Consider the following 21911-nt stretch of genomic DNA (forward strand, 5'->3'; position numbering starts at 1 on the left):
AAAAGCTTTTATTTACCTCATTTTGAATAGAATTGGAATTTATTTCTGCTTCATAAAAAAAGTTTAGAGGAGAAAAAAAGAAGTTTCCTATTACAGATGATTTTAATTTACTTCTAATAAATCTGACTTGTATTATATTCATTCTTCTGAGCTCTTATTGGAAAGTGCCTGAGCAGAAAGTTCGTTTTTCCTGAAAAGTCACACTTCCTCCTGGATGTGAGTAATAACGTGTATGTTTATTTAGTAATTTATTTTTTAAAAAACTAAATAAAAGACCTTACCCAAATACATAGGGCTGCCAAAAAGTGGATATTTGCTGGTAATTTTCATGGTAATTTTCCAGGGCATCTTTTTCTAACATAAAACACTGTGTTATTCTGAGGTGTAATAAAATGTTCTTGTGCTTTTAAAGCATTAAAAATTGGCTCTGAAGCACTGGCTGTAAATGAGAGGACCTTATCTGAGTGGTGGGACACTTACATTTCTTCTTGATAGAAGACTTCTGAACAGGTCTTTGGTTCTCAGAGGGGATCTCTCACTACCCCACATGGTGTTTGTGCTTGGCATATTGCAAATCTCCCCTCTCGGTGTGGCAGTTTCTCATGGTCTTGAGGAGAGCAGAGAAGAATGGGTGAGGAGGTGCAAAAGAGCACTGGATCTTCATTGTAGCATTTGGTTCTTGCTGAGGAAATGGCATTTAACTCTCCATTACCTTCTCCTAGTAAGAGTACACCAGGACATGGCTCCATGAGAGCTGACCCTTGGCAGTGATCTGTGTGTTCCATAACTTCCTTTCTCTGGAGGCTCTCACAAGTGCTCAGTTAACAGCAATGTGATGTTGCAGACAGGGAAACTTCACAATTCTGGGATGGGAGCGCCTTTGCTTCCACCTCTCTTGCTGCTGTGGTGAAGCTGGTGGCTCTGGCACACAGTTCAGTATCTTTTTGTGGAAAGCACACCTGGACAGCTGTATTCCCACCAGACTATTACATTAATGTTCATCAAAATTATACTTTACCTGCTTTAATGTACCTAAATCCTACTATAAAGAAGACTTCTGTTTTCAGGAATTCAGCATATTCTTGTACAATGCCAAAATAAATAGGGGGTAAGAGACAGGGATGAAACAGAGCTAATGAGGATTTTGTGCTGAGTGAATGTTTGGACTGTAAACTCTACAGTGGTTTGGGCTGTGTATACACACTTGTGTTCTAAGGAGGCTGATCTCAACACCAGTGTCCAACAATAAATAAGATTTTGCAAAGAGAATAAATAAAATTTTGAGAAAACAGATAAGGCTGCAGCCTGTCCAAAGCTGAAAGGCAGCAGAGAGGCTCATTATGAAGTGCTAAGCCTGTAAGAAAACATTAAGATTCAATGCCCTTGGAAAACGTGTAAATTAGAAAAGAATTTCATGCAATTAAGTGAAACCCAAAATAATAAGCATGTAAACTATGACCCAGACTATTCCTTGAACTCCACTTAGCCCTTGACTTTTCTGCTGATTCACTGGCACCAAGACATGCTCCAGTGTAGGGGCAGAAACAGGAACAATTTGTGATGATGGAATCAAATATTGCTAAGATCCTGCCAAAGCAGATGCAGCCCTTTCCTCCTCTCTGTCCATGTCTGAGTGCACTGTTGCCAGAGATCCAACTTTCTAACAAATGCACAAAAAGAGTGTGCCCCATCCCATCTTTTTGGCCACCTTGGCAAAAGCAGACTTCTTGGAAGTTTCTTATTAACTGCTGAGAAACAGATAACCCTGTCTGGCCTGTGTCCTACCCCATGGACAGAATTACTAGCAAAAGATGCATTCTTTGCATCCTTGCTGTTATTTTCTGTTTATACTTTTCAGTTGCATTTTTCAAATTTCAATATTTTTCATATTAATTGTTTTCTTTGAATTGTGTTTACACTCTTCAAAGTTCTTATGTTTTTTAGTTCCTTTGTTTAAGTGGGAAAGACTAGAAGATACATGTTTATTTGTTCATTAGGAAAAACGTCACCATCACTTAGACCACTTAGAAGATTAAACCCTGCCAATGTTCCAGTGACCTGTCCTGTGTCCTTTACTCAAAGGAATATACTGTAAATAAGGATAAATAACAATTCCTTATTGTCTTATTCAGGAAGAGTTAGAAGTGACTGAACAAATTAGACAGAAGGGCTGGATTGCTTGCTGGTCTTTGGGATCATACTCTGCTTACATTTTACTTGTCATGCTTTCAGATTTCTGTAGCTGAGAAACCACTTAACAGTTGGATGGCATACACAAGAATCCTTATATTGCTTTCATATATGTATATGAAATATTACTTTGAAATATGTATACACAATATTACTTTTATCTCCAATGACAAGGCCATAAAAAGCCCCAGAGGAGGTATTGTTTGCTTCAGTGCACCTCATGGGTGCATGAAGAACCAGAAGCATGCCTGCTTAGACCTCTGGTATCTTTCTCCTTGCCCTCTCATTCTGGAGGAGCAGAGGTGTTGGGGCACAGCTATTATCTGTCTGCTTCCTAGGCTTTCCGTGCAGGCTGTGTAGCCAGGAGTGTTTATTCTCCAAATAGGTTTCTGAGATGTTATGGAAGCTTCTTGAGGCAAGACTGTTGCCCTGGTGTGTGGCTGAGGTTCTCTGGCTTACCCCTGCATAGCTGCCTGTGTCTGACTTAGTGCCAGGAGGGGTTTGCTGTGCTGGTCCTCAGCTGCAGATTCTGCAAATCAGAACACAAGGGCTTGCACGACACTCCCTGACAAAATGTTTTCCAGAGTTGATATATATTCTGAAAAATGCCATCTGACTGTCATGATTGCCAAAGAGCAGTGTTTTTAAGGCACCACTGCTGAACCTAAAAGTTATGTCAAGAGCTCAATGAACCCTTTTCTTTTAGGTTTTAATTTGAAGCCCTGCTGACAGCACTGCTCCATTGATCTGCTCCATGGATCACTGAGCTGTGGCCTCACAGAGCAAGTCTTGGGAAACTGTTACCAGAGCTCCAAAGAGTGATATTATTAGCTCACCATTTGCTACACTTAAGTAGTGCTCCCAGAGGAGCAAGGTACTGGACTAAGTCTGCAGAGTTCTGAATTCACCTCTGTTTTTACCATTTATTTTTGTAGAGGTCTTGGGCAATTGCTTTTCTCCACAGTCACTTAGTTGTTGCTCTTTTAACCTTAGAGAATGATAATTGTTAAAAGGCTTGATGAGACTATGGAGAAAGAGAAATCCTCAAGTTCCACTTAGATGTTTGAAACTGTGCTTTTATGCCTTGTTTTTTTAATCCATAAAGGGAAGATAGCAACACTCAAACCTGAAGCCTCCTAAACTGGGAGGCTTAATGAATATTCATGCAGTGCTGTGAAGAGTAAGTGCCTAAGAATTTTCCAAATAATAATTACACCTGCTGACTTGTATTCTAAGCCCCCTTCTACCCTTGCTCTTTCATTATTTCAACATATAGTCTCTCAGGGCTGTGGAACTGAGACCATTGGAATTTAATAATGAACATTTCAGAGTTGTGCATGCGGTCTACTTACATATGATGATAATTTTCACCTATCGATTTTATTTCTCCATTTTCTTCTTGTTTCAGGCATTTAGGATGAGCTGTTACAGTGGGATGCAGTTTCACTGTAGCCTGTGATGTAATTTTTTGCTAATGTCATTGTGTCAGAGGGTGACACAAGACTGTGCCCTGGCATCTGCAGCCACCAGTGGGGATGATGTGTTGGCATGGTTGAGTATTTTTATTCTGAAGAATTTATTCTTTCTCAGTATGAGTGCGTAAAAAAGGAATCCGAGTAGTTCTAATTAATCCATGCTGCAAATAATCTCTGGCTTGGCTTGCAATCCAGTCCTCTTCCTCCCTGCTCCTGAACCTAGGTAATCTGTTTGCCTGCAGGCTAGTGCAAGCCAGGAATGTGAGTCTGGGGCCCAGGGTGACCTGTGATTGTCCTTCCAGGCCAGACTCCTTGGGATGGGGAGACTGGGTGTCCCTCTGAGGCTGCACCTCCTCCTTGGCAGCGGCTCAGCATCCTTCAGCTCCGTGGCAGGATAATGAGGTGAGGGGCCCCGGGGGCCGCGAGCGCTGCCAGGATGGATCTCAGCCCCTGACTCCTCGCCAGCCTTCTGAGCAACTTTGGCATTGGAGAGGGAGGAGAGGCTGGAAACCAGAAAGTCATGAATGCTTACATGGTTCTGCCATCATCATCATCATCGTTATTCCTATTTATTAACATCTGCACATCTGGTCAGGGCATGCTGTGACTTGTGCAGAGGCAGCTCCTGCCAGCGGGATCTGCCTCTGTTCACAGTCCTGCAAAGTCGGGGAAACCGGCACAGCTGTGTTGAAACTTCTTAATAAAATTTAATGTTATAAAAGTTTATAGAATTTACTATTCTATAGTAAGTTCTATAGCATGGTTTTAACAACTTACTTAATAATTTTCTAATGCAAATATTTAATTATTTACTTTATAGGAGTTTGGGCTTTTTTAGGATTAACAAAACATTTCTCTTTTTCAATAAGAACTTTCCACTGCTTTTAGGTCACATTATTTAGATCCACATTTTCATTACAAAGCCAAAGACAAAAATAAACAATGCTGTCAAAAAAGGATAAAATTAGTCACATTATCTGGAGAGGGCCACAGCTTGATTTGGATTTTCAGATGTGCTAAGAGTTAGATTATCTCAGCATCCGTTGACACTGGGAGAACTTTACCATTAATGGAAATCATTGGAAAAGACTTTTTGGATCTGAGATTCCACCTCAAACATTCAGTGTATGTACACATTCAACATATATATATTTGGTCTGTAGGGCTAATTTGGTGTTGCAGCACAGCAGTTAGATTGACACCAAATTTGTGGATTTAGAGAATGGCAGAACACAAAATTTTTCCAATTTTTCACTGGTCTCCCCATGAGGGAAGTACCAGGGTGTGCACAGGACTGCCCTAGCATGCAGTGTGGTTGGGACACCAGCCCTCAATGTGTCCTGTCACTCCTTGTGTAGAAACAGGACACAGAGGACAGCATGATTCTTTCATTACCCCAGTATTGTCTGATCCTAGCATAAAAGGAATTTCAAAACAGCCTGAGTTTGTGCCTACAGCCCAGTGAGCCTCATGGAGCATTAATTTAGGTACAAGTATGTCTGTGGTTGTGTTTCACCATAAAGTTACTCCAGCATGACTGGGTATTGCTCTTAAAAGCTTTATCAGAGCCCTGCTTCAGTCCATCCTGTGGCTGCACAAGCACACATGCCAGCCCAGGGAAGAGGCAGAAATGACAGCCTGGGTTTGGGAAAAGCTGCTTCTTTTGGTGGCAGTGCCAAGTTATGCTCTGTGACAGTCTTTGTGGTACTCAGCCTGCCTCAGTTTCCCATCTGTAAACCACAGAGTGCTGCTTTGTAATCCAAAAGGATGGGAGGAAAATGGAGTAGTCTCCAGTGCCTTGAGAATGAGCATTGCTTTCTAAAAGTTAGGAGGTATTTGCTCTCCTGTTTCTCTGACTTGAAACATTTCAAAGGCTTTTTTTAGAATCCATGCCTTCATCATAATGATTTCTTGATTTAGCTGTTAGTCAGTTTTCATCACTTTGCCATCTGGAGTGAAAAGGAAGTGTAAGCAGATTCTGCCTTTCTTCATACATCTCTTTAGGAAAATTGTGGTAAAAAAAAGTATAATCATGAGAAAACAGATTAAATAAGCAAAGAAGACAAAAACCTTACCCCAAGCACACATTTGTATTTTTTCCTATAAACAAGCCATTTAACTGAGATAAATCTTTCTGTTTTTCTTCAAAGAATGCTTTAAGGGTTCATGGATTGTGAATGACCCATCTTCCTCTTGTTTTTCTTCTCATGTTCTTCCATTTCATCAGGACCACCTGGCTTTTTTGAAGCACCTTTCTGTCATTCTCAAATGCTCCAAAACAAGGGCTTATTTAAATAGTTCATATTTTTCTCCTGGTCTTTTCAGCCTTTTGCCAGTTGTATGTCAATTTCCTGTCTTTGAGGAGGTCAACAAGGTCGCCTGGCATTATTTTATTTCTAATGTATTTATCAGTCCTGAGCCCCTACAAATATGGGACAGATCTAGAAGGGACTAGGACATGATGGAACATTTTATCCTTCCTAATGTTTTTTGGGTTTGGGTTTTGGGGTTTTTTCTTTTTAGTTTTAGAACTAAATTAGCTATAGCCGTGGTTCTCAAACTGTAGCTTAAGAACAAAAATGGTTGCAAACATTCATCTTAGCAGTTCCTTCACTTCATTTTCTAAGTGCTTTAAACAGAAGGGAAATGGTTTGGGCTTTGGTTTTTTGTAGATACATAAATTTTTCTAGAATTTCCCTAAAACCTGCTAAAGTGGATCTGACTGCTTGCTTTCTTACTGTAAATAATTTCTAAATTGAATGATGAAAAATACATGTAGGGTAAATGCATTTTACTAGGAGGCTTTTAAAAATGCTCAGTTTGATGATGTTCCCAGAAGAAGTTTCTAGTGTGTCTTCCATGGAAAAGAAGAGAGCACATTGCTATCTCAGATTGTTGCCCTTGAAGCCTGTGAAATTAGCTCTTCAATAAAATCAGTATGTTGCAATTTATATATAGGAAATGTCTCTCTGAGACCTTCTCTGGATTAAAGACCACAGAACTAAGATTTGTATGAGAATTGCAACCTCAATAATATGCTTGATTCTTCTCACATTTTGCTTTTCTTCATGCAGTGCAAATCAGATGCAAATAGGAAACTATTAGGAATAAATGATCAAGATGATAAAATGCAATTTCGCTTGTTTTCTTAGCAGCCATGAACAGCCCCTAGAAATTGGATGGGGAAATATAATTTATACAGGCAAGACCAGTCCTGAGTGTTCTGTACTTCTGCTTGGGAAAGACTTTATATTGTTTGAAAGAAATGTACACTTCATTAATTTACTTCTTAACTCTGATGTAAATGTATGGAGGAAGGAGAAGGGGAGAGTAAAAGAGCACAGACTAGGAGGAAGAGTCAGTCCAGTTTATTTCAGCATCTACAATTTGGTCTCTCTTGATGGAGGACAGATGCTGTCAGATTAGAGGCCACTGTCAGCCCATTTGAGTTGCAAAGAGGGTTGCATGTGTGGTCTAATAATGATCTAAGGAGGACAGATGTAGCATCAGCTTCTGGTTCAAGCAGCCACTGTATTAATTTTCAAGTGAGCAGCAGCAGCAGCAGCAGCAGATGGTGAGATGAGGCAAGGATGCAAATGCTTGCCGTGCAGAGCTTTTGTGTTTGTGCAGGGCAGGGCTCAGCCCCTGCCTGGCCAGCCCAGCTGGTCACTGCCAGCCCAGCCAGGAGGGATCCTCAGGGGCTCAGAGCCTGACCCGGGCTCTTTGTGCTCTGAGGCAATGGGATAACTTTTATAGAGAGTCAGCACATTTTTGATAATAACTGAGACCAGCAGATGCATCAGGCTGTGGTTTCCTAGTTAGGTTATGAGTCTGGGAAAAACAAAGCACATCAACTCAGGAAAATGTGCGAACTTGCTACAAACTCTGATCGTTGCTGTTTTGCTTTTTTCTTGAGGGAGGGTGCTGGGGTTTTGCCTTTGAGATCTCAGTGGGAGGACGTTTGGCAGTGCATCTTCTTTGTGACTCAGGAATATGGGAAAAGCTGGGGAACACCTTTTGGCAAATGTGGCTAAGCAAACCATCCAGGATCTCATCCAGACAAACAAGGCATTGGATTGATGGCACACCCAGCCCTTGGTGAAGCTCATGTTGATCAGGGCATCCCCTGAGCTGTGACAGGAGTTTGGTGAGGACAAATGGACATGGAGTGAACCTGAGTCATAAAGTGTAGCTCCCTCACCAAGTCATACTACTGAAGTGTGCTCAGAGGGAATTTGTGCTTGCTGTGTAGTTTGAATATAGGGTTTTGTTCTGAACCCAGTGGTCCATTTTTATCTTTATGGTGTCCATCAGCTGATACAAGTGGGCAGTCACAGAGAGAATATGCTAAGGATGTAGGTAAAGTGCTTTTCTTCTTCTCACCTGTGGCCTGATAGGAAGTTTTTAAATGCTTTAACAGTGAGGAGCTGACATTACTTCTGCTGTTTGGTCCCAGCATTTTTACAAACAATAAATTAACTCCTTGGCCTGAAGAAACACAGCCAGACTCAGAGTGAGTGAGGGCCACTGGTAACATTTTGGACATACATCCTCAGAGCTTAGAAATACTCTTGGAATACGGAATAATAGTTTTATTTTTTCCGAATACCACCTCTGTGTTGGAAAAGGCCAGGTGTGAGGGGGAGGATGGAGCGGGCACAGCTGGCCAGGCAGTGCCCATGCTGGTGCCAGGGATGTGTTCTGGCAGCTGTCCTGGTCTCCCATCCTCAGAGCTGCATTCTCCCACTGCTGGCAGGAGGAACAGACATCTCACTGTTTGTCTGCCTTGCTCCTTCTGCATTGGAATGAACTTAGTGCCTTTTAGATGTTAATAACTATAACACTTTTTTTTTCCCTTGCTCTCTGGACCCATCCTGCTGCTTTGGTTAGTGAAACTGATCAGAAGGACTGGGAGGTTTTTTACCATGGGAAAACATTTGCAGAGTCTGACCCAAAGGTAGATAAAAACGCAGCTGCATGACGAGATGTGGTGCAACTGTTGGTCAAGGGGAATGTGAGGATTACTGCTGAAGGGAATGCTGAAAGAAAGAGGGATTTCATGGGAGAGAGGGAGGCTGCCTGGCAGGGAAAAGGGAGGCTGTTCCAAACATTTGGGGCAGTCTGACCAGTGATAAAAAAAAAAAAAAAAAAACCAACAAACCAGATATTGTCCAGAAAACAGAAAATGATGCAAGAGAAGTGCAAGTCATGGAGGTAAATTTTCCCTGGGATCTTTTAGGTAAGTCTGTCTAGCACAGTCTGTATTCCAAAGAGGTGCAGGGCTGATTGAATAGAAGAGAAAAGGTGGCTGGAGCAGCCTGAGAGAAAGGTGTTGACAGGAGTTTATTACTGTTTCTTAAACATATGTTTTATGGTTTCATGATAAATTTAGAGCGTGTCCATAATTAAAATGAAATCTCTGTAAAATACAAGTATTTGCTGCATGTCCAAGGTTGCAATGGGGCTTATTTGGGCTTTAGTGAAATTGCATGAAGCACACCAGATAAAGACCCAAAGTTTTGAATAAAGGGGTTTTCCTTTCTTTTTTTGTTACAAGGATAATTTTTTGTTTCTTTGTTTTCTGAATATGTCTTGTTTTCTGGCTGATCAGTACCACAGATGAAAATCCTCATCTATCAGTACTATGGATATTGAAAACAATTCAGCTTTCCAGTTAGTGTATTTCACCTGGTATATTGGAGATACAGTGACAAGTTCTTACATGAGATTTGTGGGGTCTAAATCTAGTCACAAAAATTGTGCCAGAGTGTTTGTGCTGCTCTCTTCAGCATGCTCAGTTTCAGATCCCATAAATACAGTGTTATTGCCCATGTCCTGCCAGGGCAATGAGCCTCCCATGTACTGCTGCCATTATTTAGAGCTCCCACTGTCACTTCCAGCATTCCATGCTAGAATATTTAAATGGTGAGGTTTCTGTATATTTTAAAGGTGGGAAAATGGGATTTTTCTGACAAAATAGCATTTTGAATTCCAGTACAATCCCTCAAGTGGAAACATTTCAGTTGACTTATTGGACCAGCTTATTATTAGTATATTCTTTAGCACTTCTTCTTTTCTAACAGATATATGAAAGTGCACTTATTTGAATTGTGATTCTCCTCTTGTAAGAAAATATAACTTATTTTCAGGGATTTAGGTTTCCATAGCTTTCTGAAATGCACTTTCTGACTTTACCTTCTTTTACAGAGTAACCTTTGGTCAGTTAGTAACAATGGAGAAAAGAAGGGCCCTTGAAGGTCGGTTGCCCTGTGGAGCTCCATTAGCAGGTGTGGGTCCCACTCCTGCTGATCCTTTCCCTGTGCTCAGGGTCTTTGCTGCTGCCCTCCCTTGCAGCGGCCTCTGTCCAAGCCCAGAGGCACCTGGATGGAATCCAGGCTCCCAACGCTCTCTGTGCTGGCCATGGCAGGGTTCCATAGGGAGCCTTGGTTTGGCTCATTGGCATGCTGCAGAGCTGTGCTGAGGGCAGCAGCTGAGAGGACTAATTTGCCTCAGGCTGGCTGAGCTCAATTTTTTTTTTTTTTAAATTTTTAATTTTATTTTTTATTTATTTTCAGAAACCATAAAATTAAAGGTTTATTTAATTTTCCTGTCTTCCTATTAACCATGAAGGAGAACCAGAAGGAGGAAAGATCAGAGAGACATTGGTGTATTTCAGAGAATGAAACTGAAGCGGAGGGAATTGAATTTCCCCATTTTAGAATTACAGCTTTTCTGCTTTATCACTGCTAGCTGAATCCACTGTTGAAAGGCATATATTGCTGTTTTCAATAGAGAGTATATTTCGTGCATTTATGGATCATGTGTCATCTGTATCAATGTCTGTGCATCTATTAATAGAAATTTTCAAAAGCCTGACAGAAAAAGCACAACATGCTTCTCTCCTTGGGGAGAGCATCAGACAATAATAAATGTATGGCAGAAGTTACTCATTGCATAATGAACCCAGCAATGAGAACTGTCATATAAAAACTGTTGTAGGACAGAAAAAAAGGAGTTCTTTTCCATCTTTGCATCCAAATGTGAGAGCTTATGGATCTACTCTTATAAAATGCAATATTATCTCATTTCTGGCTCTGGTTTAGCTGCACACTAGAAGTCTGGAGCACCAGATTCTCAAAGTGAAAACTGGTCTTCAGCTGTACTGCTCATATGGATGACATGAACAAACTCTGGACTTGAACAATTTTAAAGTTTGCTTTAAACATGGATAGTAAAATTGTGTTGCTCAATACAGAAATTCCAAATCATAATGTTCAATTCCTACCATTGCCATATTTATTTCTTTGTCATTGTTTCTGTTTCTCCATTCCATTAACTTCCCTAATTTACTGTCTCACGTTTCTTCTGGATATGCAATTATTCATAACTTTGAAAGAAGTTCTACCCTAAGAAGGGGTCTGTGTTCAGCTGGGGACACGAGTGAAGAGCTCACAAGGGGTGCTGCCGTGCTTCTCTTTGTTTTTACTGCCACAGGTCACTTGTTTCTGTGGTGTCAGCCTTATCTGAGCCACATTTCCCCTGGGATCTGGAGACAGGCACAGACTTTCACCTCCTACCACAGATTTTCTGTCTTCTTCGTGAGAGGGAAGTGCTTTTCTCTTGTGGATTTGGAGCCTGTTCATTAATTCTGTTGTGGCTGCTTATCTGTGGTGGTTTGGAGGGAGGGAGGAGGTGAGATAATGCAGGAGCCAGCAGACCGGACCTGGAATGTCTTGTCCTGATGGGACAGTATCAGCTGATACTTTTGGAGGTGGTGAAATGCAAGAAATTCCAGTTTCCTGCTGCAGAGGGATAATGGGAGTCCAAAATGAGAACTGAACCTGAGTGCCCACAGAGAGCACAGAGGCAGGAGACTTTCTCACATCCAGTGAGGGTGAAATCCATGTTCATGTGCTTTACAAAGTGTCTCACATTTAATTTGGAAACAAAAGAAATCTCATATGGAAAACATACTTTTAGATAAAGTCTTGAACAACTTTATAAAAGTCCACTGTAAGTTTATTTAGTTAGTTATCAGCATTTTTTTCTCTTTTTGGCTAGCATATTATGGGTTCCATGTAGTTCTATGTTAAATAAAAATAAATACCTTTAACACTAATTATTTTTTTTCTTCCTTATTTGGTTCTTCCTTTGTTTCTTATTTTTTTATTATTGTTTTCCCCTTTTTTATTTCTCCTTTTTTCATTTTTCCTTCTCTGTTTTATTTTTAGTTCTTTTTTCTTCCATGAGTCAGTGAATTTGCTTAAAAGCAGAGGTTCCTCTACAAAGTTTATGGCATTGCTTAAACACTGGTCTGCACTTAAAAAAATAAATGCTTTATCCATCCACCCTGCGAATGGATTACACCCCAGCATTGCTGCCACTCATTGCATGGCTGTAGGATTTTTGGCATGGCTGAAGGATTCAGTGATGGAGCAAGGTTTTTGGCAGCTTGTTTCTTGTCCAAACATTCCTTAATGCCTTCCCACCTCTTGTTTTATCACCCAGGTATTGAAACAGTAGCATTTGGAGCTGTGATGGCTTTTTTGGAAAGCTGGTTTTGTAAAAGCCAGTTCCTTGAGAGCTGAAGCAGAGAAGAGAAGGAGAAAGAGAAATAACGTGTGGGTTGTGGGTGAAGTGATCCCTTGAAGTTGATCATAAATATGCATGAGACAGGAGGAGTTTTTAGTAGATTTGTTTTGCCCCAAGCAATCTGGAGAGAATCTTTGTGACAGGCCAGGGAGTGCCAAATTTTAAACAAAATATGTTTTTTTGCCAGTTTTTAGAGGGGTGTAATTATTTTTATGCTAAATCACTCTAATGGAAATCCTTATATATGTTTTACTTGCATCGTACTGGTTCTTCATCTCTAGGGCTTCATTTACTGTTTAGGGTTCACCCCTTTTTAACACACTACCATTCTTTGCTCTAATGCCATGTATCCCCAGGCCGATCATCTGCACTTTCTGATGCAGGATTTACCATATTTATCAGGTAGAATCCATCACACCTTGTACATTATGGTTCTCATTATGTACATTATGGGCAGCAGAGAAGGGTGAGTGCAACCAAGAGAAAACTCATCAAGTGAGAATCTTGTCTCCTCGCTGGTTGTTCCTCAAACAGCAAGAGTTTTTATTTCTTGGGGCAGGGGATTCCAATACAATTTTCAAATATGTCAACTAGTTTCTGGTGGCATATTGAAAAAATTCAAAACTTTTCCTGCTGCTAAATATTCTTACTGCCTGCTTTCAGATTTTGTGTGCTTCTGTGTGAAAATCTTTTCCTGGATAATGATAAAACAGTAATGAAAAGTGATTTTTTATTAATTGCTGGATACAGGATATTTGTAACTGCATTATAGGATTGAGTGAAAGTGCATCAAAGTGATTTTGTAATTTTCTTCATAAAGATTTTTGTCTCCTTGTGGCTCTGCATTCATTGTAGTGTCCCTGATATTTATAGCTTTATAAAAAACAGCCATGGTTTCCTCAGCAGTAGTCTGTTATGAGCTTTTTAATAAAATATTCAAATTACAGCATCCAAAACTAAGGATAGTGACACTATTTCAAGAGAAATGGATATAAGCATGAAGTTCACATTCTGCTTTTTATCTTAAGTGAGAACGTATGTCTGGCTTCTACAATGTTGCTTATGTACCAAATACCAGTGAGGTTTTTTTTAAAGATTGGGAGAGTCACTATGTTTTAAGAAGATTTTATGTATAGGTTGAAGATTGGCCTCAGTATTACCCATTAATACAATCAAATTTGTTTGGGAAAGTCAAGTGGGATCACCCCCCATGAAACAAGGGCTCAAGATTCTGACATAGATTTTTTGCTTTCCTGGAAGATGCACTTCTCATAAATCCACCTCTCTCCACAGAGAGGTAGTAAGGTGAAAATCTCTGGCCTGTATTGTATACAAAGTCAGATTAGGTGATTTCTTGTAGTGGGTCTCTGTTCTAGCCTTCAACTTCTGCAAATGACAAACCAAACAGAACAAAAGACAGAGAGAAAAAGCACAGAGAAATTTGATTCAGCTGTGTTCAAGGAACTGATCAATAGGATCTTCTAAAAAATTGAAGCTCAATTAAAATTCGTGTTGCTGTGATAGATTTGTATACTTATGTATTTTCATAAATGCATTTATGAAGCAGACACACAAGCCTGGAAGTGAAGTTACTCTGTGTGGGAGGTTTGCGCTGTATGGACAAGACAATAATAAATAAACATACTTCCTCTTCTTCTTCCTGGACTTGCATTTCTTTTTCTTTAAAGGTTCACTAGTGTATATCAGTCAGCTGAAAAACACTTTCAGGTAATTTTTGCTGTGACAAGGTTAAGAAATACTGTAACTGCTAGGGCTGACCAAAACCAATCTGACCATTTTTCTAATGAGCTCATTCTTGTAATTTCTTCTGGTTTAAGCAGCCTTGAAATCATGTGTGTGATACTGAACTGTCCCTACAATTTTTTTCAAATCAACTGGAAGTGAAAACTATATTCTTTTAAAGAATTGTTATAAGCTAGTATCTGTAAACATAGATTTGGAATAATTGCATCATTATGCATTTATATTCCCATTTGGTTTTAGTTCTGGTTTGGAACAAAACCTGCAGGGTGATGTAATTGCCTTCTTCTGATTATTTTTGCCTTGGTGTGTTCTGTTGCTGGCTGGTGTGTATAGTTTTTATGTGCTGCCATTTGAAAAACTTTAAAACTCTTGAGAGTTGGTCTTGGAAACCCTTCTGGATTTATCATTGTTTTTTTTATTTGTGCATGGCAATTACAGCAGCCCATTAGGGGCCTATAATTCCTATTGAGCATAGAATGGACTTCTCATCATTTAATATGGAATGTGATTTTGTTCCTCAGTCCAGCTAAAATCAGCTTACTGTTGTGATTACCATCCCTGGGCTCCACCCTGCCTTTCACCACCTGCCACTTACCAGTAATTCCTTTGGCAATGAGAATACAGCCAAAACTGTCAAATAAATTGGCCCATTTTTGAGAACCTTCTTCTGATTATTATTCTTTCTTTGTGGTGATGTCAGATTTCCAAGGGTAATCTCTCACTGGAGGAGTATGTTTTTCTTTGGTGCTTGCATCACCCACACTTTTTCAGTCTCCATTTAAGAAATAATGATTGCTTACTGAAAATATGTAGATTTTTCTGTTACTCAGTTCCATTTTTGTTTTATTTTTTTGGTTTTTTGTTTTTTGGGTTTTTTTTTTTTTTTTTTTTTTTTTTTTTGGTGAGTGCATCTTCGCATTTCTAGGAAGGAGAAAATAAGATTTTTTTTAATCCAGAAAATCAGCCAAGGACTGACAACAGGGAAACTTGTTTCTTCCTCTGAACATACAAGTTCATCTTGGAAAAAAGAGTTTTCAGTACTTTATTTTAATACACTCCATGGCAGTATTTTCTGCTCTTTCCTTAAGCAGCAAAAGTACTAACAGAGGATAGTGTGCTTTAGGATATGTGAAAGAGTGTTCTTGCTAGCTGGGAACAGTGTTTCCCTTCTTTCTTTTCAGATGTTTGACATCAATGCATATATGAGGTGAAATTCGGAACTTTCTTCCTTCACACTTCAATATTTATGATGCTATTAACTCCCACAAAAGAAAATACATCTCTCATTTACTCCTAGTAGAAACAATGTCTAAGTGTTCACATCTAGCATTTTTTAGCAGCTGCTAACAATTTCATTCTGTTGTCACACTAGAATTGTGAATTTGCATTTTTGGCTGCCTGCCTGAAGTCAGTGTGACACACCTGTGAGCCTGGCCGGGCAGGAGCAGCAGTCTGGCCTTGCTCTGTGTTCCACTGCTGGACCTCTGAGCCTCTGGCCAGCTGGCCCAGGGCACATGCAGTGAGTGTCACTGTGCTGCCAGGACAGTGCTTTGGTGTGTTTTCAGGTATTGCCTCATTGGTATCAGGTTCATCTTCCCATCCTTTTATCCATCCTTACCAAAGCTTTGTTTTTAAAATCCTCTGCTGGGCAGTTAAATTGCTGAAAATCTTCTTACCTTTACTGTTGACCAGTACCTTTGGTGGCCTGGTCACTGTAGGTCGATGGGAAGGGGTCACCAGGGAATGCAATGCAGATTTCCTTCAAAGCCATAGAGAAAAGCCGCATATTTAGTACCACATATGGTACAATCAGCAGAGATTTGGGCTGGTGCAGCTCCCAGAAGTCTCTCCAGTTGTGGTTTCCTATCTCTTGTCCTCTCGTTTCCCTGCCTCCTTCCCTGGTAACTCACTGTTTTCATTTCTCATTGTGCAATCCATCTGTTTATATTAGATTATAAGATCCTGAGATGAAGGCTCTGATAATTTTTTATAACTTAACACAGTTGTGTACACTTTGCATATCAAAGGTATCTGATGCTTTCATACTTTTTTCCCTTCCTAGAAGTGAAGGTTCTCAGCAAAGAAATGAGGTGACTGTGGCATACAGTATTCTTTGGTGAAGAGGTGAAGGCAGAGCTCCCTTCCAGCCTATTTACAGTCCCCTGCCATAAAGAAATCAGGAAACATGGCATAGCAGAGAAATATCAGTGCAGTAATATATGCAATTACTAATTGCAATTACTAACAATAAATATTCTGTAGAACTACATGAAAAATACACATTTCTTGTACTGCATACTGATGAGGTTTCACAATGATTGTCTAGATTATATGATAATGATAGCTTTTGAAAGCATATATCATATCAAGTAACTATTAAAATATTCATATATTCTGAAACTAAAATGAACAATATTAATGCATTTTATATTCAAAGCATACTTAAAAGCTGGAGACCACTATACGCAGAATGGAGTATACATCTTGTCTCTAAAGTTTATAATTTGAGAAGAAGATAAGAGCTGATTATTTGGGCATTACTTTTTTCCTTTGGTCATATGGACTTTTTATTTCTCCTAGAGTCTTGTGATCACTTACCACTTTGCAAATCTGAACCTATGCCTTTGTGCTTCAGAAAGCTGTATGCTGTATACATGTTGTTTCATAATTTGAACAACTCTGGAAGTAATAGGGTTGTTGTGAAATACTTTGGATTTCTGACAGATTTCTAGAGAGCTTAGACAGCTACAAATATGATGGCAAAAAAAAATTACCATTGTAGCCATGGGATGTTTTTCATGAGCTACATTGTGAAGCAACACAGACAGTTTTCCTGTCATTTTAAAAACCCTCTTTCTGCCAATATATTGTGAAAATCTTTGGGAAACATAATTCCTGAAAATGTTGGCAGTTTATGCAATGGCAGTACTACTGCTCAGTTGAATAAAAGAATATCATCACCAAGAAAAACTTGGGGAGGGTGGAATTATATGTACAAATGAATAGAGTCTTTGAGAAAATTAAGGGTTAAGGGTCTGGAGCACAAGTCTTAAGGAGCAGTATCTAAGGGAGTATCTGAGATTGTTCAAACTGGACAAAATGGGATTCTGATTGGCCATTGTCTGCAAGTACCTGAAAGGAGGTTGCAGGGAGGTGGGTGCCAGTTTTTTACCCCAGGTCAAGAGGAAATGCGCTCAGTTTGCACCAGGGGATGTTTAGGTTGGATATTATGAAAAATGTCTTCTGTGAAAAGATGGCTAAACATTGGAACAGGCTGCCCAGGAAAGTGGTGAAGTCACTGTCCTTGATAACCACGTGGATGTGGTGCTTAGGGACAGGGTTTAGTGGTGCACTTGGCTGTGACGGTGTTCACAGGGGTTCTTGGGTGAGGGAAGAGACGAGGATCTGACTCCATGTTTCAGAAGGCTTGATTTATTATTTTATGATATATATTACATTAAAACTATGCTAAAGAAATAGAAGAAAAGGTTTCATCAGAAGGCTAGCTAAGAATAGAATAGGAAGGAATGATAACAAAGGTTTATGGCTGTGCTCTCTGTCCAAGCCAGCTGGACTGTGATTGACCATTAATTACAAACAACCAACATGGGCCAGTCACAAATGCACCTGTTGCATTCCACAGCAGCAGATAAGCATTGTTTATATTTTGTTCCTGAGGCCTCTCAGCTTCTCAGGAGGAAAAATCCTAAGGAAAGGATTTTTCATAAAAGATGGCTGCGACACTTGGCAGTGCTGTGGTTGGACTTGATGATCTTATAAGTCTTTTACAGCCTAAATGATTCTATGAAAATACTTGACCAAGCATACTTCTTCAGGGATTTCTTTGTTGAGATGTTTTCATGCCCTAGTATTGCTGACTGGCACATCTTCTGTTTGTTGGCTTTTTGAGTTTGTTGGCTTTGCCGGAGCAGTCAGAGCATAGGTACAGTCTCCAAATGCATGGGAAAATCTGCATTTCTTGAAGACAAAAATAGGCCAGGAGTCCCTTGCAGGAGTAGCTGACATCTGTGGGATAAAGCAAATGCACCTCAAACAAGGGTTGTTTAAACATCCTGACACATTCTCAGAATTGGAGGAAAGGATTTCACGTTCACTTGGGTAAACAATTGTATCAGAAAGGTTTTAGGAGTAGGGAAGTGCTGGTAATGGAGTAAGCAGCAAAGAATGTACCTTTTAGAGGTCTGAAGGGGCTTAGCAGCAGTTGCCCAGTTAGGCCTGGAAAAGACTGTAAAAACAAATGTGATTAAGCAGAGAAAAATTTAAGTGGAGGCATTTTGGAATGAGGATACAAAACTATAAATAGTACATCCCCTTAAGCAAAGGGACCAGAGAATCTCAGAATTATGAGAGAACTGAAGCATGAAAGTGTGGTTCAATATCGTGAGTTTCCTCAGAAACCTGCTGAAGAGATCATATGATCAGGCTAACAAAAGTGTTTGTGTGTATGGTCTGAGCTACTGCAGTTCTTAGGATGATGCAAGACGTTAGGGATAACTTGAAAGGAAAAAAGGAGAACTGTGCTTATGAAATTCATTGATAAAAAAATTGAGAAGCACTGGGAATAGAGAGAAGAAATGTAATTTTTTCTAGAGTTGGAAAGCTTTGAGATCTGGAATAATAGAACAGGATGAAATGTGAAATGCACAACATGGAATCTGGGGAGTGATAAAAAAACATGTGAGAGATTGGGAGCTTGTCTTTGGAGATCATAAAAAAGAAAAATCACTGCAAAGAAAGGAGTACCTGCTCTTACCGCAGCAAACAGAAGAAAAAAGATGAAGGAAAGATTCATTAAAATACCAGTGGTGTCTGGAAGCTTTACCAAGCCTTAAATTTTTTCTGCTGTTAGAAATTTTGCAGTTTGTTAATGGGAGGGGAACCATAGTGACACAGATAGAAAAGCCAGGGACCACCATTCCTGCACATAACTTGTCTGGTGCTGGCTTCATTGTGTGGCATGTGAAAAGATATGTCTTTCAGTTTGGAAATAAATCTTATAAATGCCAGCAGCGCTCACTAATGGATTATTCTGTTGGTTCTTTAATGCATGTTTAAGTTTCTTTTCATCAGGGATGACCATACATTTTTAAGAAATACTAGAAAAAACTGTGAATGTAGATTAATGAGAATTCACTTTTTTTTTCCAATGGGACTTTTCAGAAAAAGTAATTATTTTCTTTTGTCTTTCAGCCATGGAAGAGTTAATAGTTGAGCTGCGCCTGTTTCTTGAACTTCTGGACCATGAATATCTAACTTCCACTGTCAGGGAGAAGAAGGCAGTAATAACTAACATTCTCCTGAGGATACAGTCATCAAAAGGTCAGTGCTGGGGTGTGTTTTCTTGCTTGCAGAATGCACAGAATAAGTCTGTGCTCAGTGAAATAACTTTTAAGAGCTGAAGACAAGCCCTAAATTGAAGCAGGACGGAAAGACAGGGTGAAGCCAAAGTGTAACTTGTCTGAATGCTTTGCTTTGTGTCCAGCAGTGAAATACAGCAACAGGCACACTTAGGAATTATTGCCTAGGTAGAAAGTTTTCACTTCTGCTGGTAGAGTGGCTGCTTCATTTAATTTGTGCCAGTAATGGTGTTTGTGAGTTTTGATGCCAGGGAGTGAGTGCTGGCCACAGCTCTGTTTCATCTGTGTCAAATGACCCAAATCCATCAAAAGCCCTGATACTGAGGTGGAGTCTGGTGCTTAACTGATACAGGAGTGCCAAGCCAAAGATAGGAAATGGTTGTCAGAATGTTTGGATTGCATTTTGCAATTAGACTCACTTTCTTGTTTTTTTCCTATCTAAAACCATTTTTGTTGCACAACTTCTTGTCTCCATCAAGATTATGGAACTGAGTGCAGCATAAATGATTCACTGTGTACAGGAACATTTCCACAGAGCTTTGGTGAGGAACATTCCTCACTATTTTTTCTAACAGTACCCTTACATTTTTTACCACACTTTTCTGTATGCAGTGACATCTGGGCCCTAAGACCTCTGTCTCCACTACATCTGACAGAAGTACTGCCAGTGTAAAACCCCAGTTTAGATTTTTGAAAAATACCAGAGTTTTTTGAAGAAAAATGCCACATTGTGAGCAGCTGTATTTCTCTTTATTTGTTTCTTCTCTGGTGCTAAAAAAATGTGGTCTTGTTTGATGCACAGTGTTGCCCCCTTATTAAAGAATTTTTTTTTTTCTGTGGGATTCAAGTCCATGGAGATCTTTAAAGTAATGATTGTCCTCTTTTCCATTTCAACATTCTTAAAGACCCACCACTATTTCTACCTTACACTGAGAGAACGAGGTAGATACCAATTTCTCATATTGTGGAAGGAGTCTTCATGCTCCAAAAGTCTTCATCAAAATATAGCAAACTCCCCAAAAATCTGTAGAGGTGAACCTGCAATTTATGTTTAGAAACATAAATATTTTACTGGCATTCAAAATAACCTCAGCAATGCTGGGCTGACACTGCATGTTCTTCTTGCAATCTTTACAACTAGATGTGTTAAGAAAAACATTTGATTTGTTCTAGAAGTCAGGTATCATTCTTTTGCCAGCTTTGAAAACATGGGGAAAGATTGTCACATTCTTTCTTTTGGGATTGTGGATGGTGTTCCAGGACAAAAACCCCTTCATTTCACAGTGCTGAATATGTTTCTGGACTCTAGAGCTCAATTATTTATGCTGTTAAATTGTGGAGTCATGGTTTGGCCTGAGCAGACTTGTGTCCTCCATCAGTTCCTAGGCATGATGTGGGAGTTTGCTTGGGCAAAGATCTGCTCCCTGTAGACAGATGAAAATCACTTTGAGAGTGAGAGGTCTTAACTGTGTGAATATCAATTTCTGTGTGCCAGGGCACCTTCCTGGGTGTGTCCCGTCCATGTCTCTACATGTGGTGACAGATAAGAAGACCCCAGAACCATAGCTTTCCACTAATCAGCACCTACCATTTAGGTTTTAAAGCCTATTAGGCTCTGTAACAAGATCCATTTCATCCAATTACAGGATCCATCCATCACCAAGATCCCTGTGAAATCCGTGTTTTATGTGGTAGTGCTTTGCTCAGTGCAGTTGTTACTGGAAGATTTTACTCACCTCTAGTGCCTTCCTTCAAGGAGATCAAATGTGGACATTTCAAAGAAAAGTTGTAAAAGTGATTAGAGGATCCAGGAATATGCCTTCAAATTAACCAAAATGAGGTGTCATAATTGGTCTTTATGTAGGAAAGGAGTGACTGAGCACAAGCTCCTAGACTTACACAAGAGTAAGTGCAATGGCTGAGTGCTTGTTTCAAAGTGGAAATAAAGCACCTTTTGAGCATTGAAGCTATGAACTAATGGAAGAACTTAGCAAGAGCACTGCATGCCATTGCTGGCATCTTATCAAAATGGAATATTTTGCTAAAAGATATGCTCTAGTTCAAACCAGAGTTAAGGAAACCCCATAGTTCAGTTAAATAAGAGATCATAGGACTATGCTTTATATATCTATAAACTTTAGTTTATGTAGTTGAGTGGAATTTAAGCCAGCATGGCCTCTAAAAAAGCATCCAGTTTCTCTCCCCAGGCTACTCGTGTATTGCCTCTTCCTTTCTGCTAGCACAAACATTATTTGCTTTGTTTTGCTGGTTGAGTCCTAACCAGTGTCACTTCCCTGGTCTGGTTCATCCTAAGGCCACACACATGCTTATGCTGGCTCAAAGGAGAGGTTGGGGCAGGGACAGGAACAAGGCAGGGAAGGAGAGGAACTGCCTCCTTGGGAGCTCTGCCATCACATCCTGGCCTGGAGTGTGTGTGGAGCTACCCAGGGAGTCATGTACTTTACTGGAGCCAACCCTGCTCCTTTTTTTATCAGTCATAACATTCAGTACT

The 21911-nt window shown here is 39.9% G+C and overlaps 1 protein-coding gene across 5 annotated transcripts in view; it reads left to right on the forward strand.

Moving 5' to 3' along the window:
- Positions 1–21911, forward strand: part of AFAP1 (actin filament associated protein 1) — a 113954-nt gene that overhangs the window by 31308 nt on the left and 60735 nt on the right. For 3 of the 5 annotated variants that reach the window (XM_064711722.1, XM_064711723.1, XM_064711720.1), the window contains exon 2: positions 19233–19361. In XM_064711722.1, coding sequence (XP_064567792.1) covers positions 19235–19361 — 127 coding nt within the window. In that variant the 5' untranslated portion in view covers positions 19233–19234. Of the gene's footprint in view, positions 1–8889; positions 8905–19232; positions 19362–21911 lie in introns of those variants that run through there. The other 2 variants (XM_064711719.1, XM_064711724.1) reach the window with 1 other exon arrangement.

This window comes from Zonotrichia leucophrys, chromosome 4, assembly GCF_028769735.1.
Source record: "Zonotrichia leucophrys gambelii isolate GWCS_2022_RI chromosome 4, RI_Zleu_2.0, whole genome shotgun sequence".
Classification (NCBI taxonomy): domain Eukaryota; kingdom Metazoa; phylum Chordata; class Aves; order Passeriformes; family Passerellidae; genus Zonotrichia; species Zonotrichia leucophrys.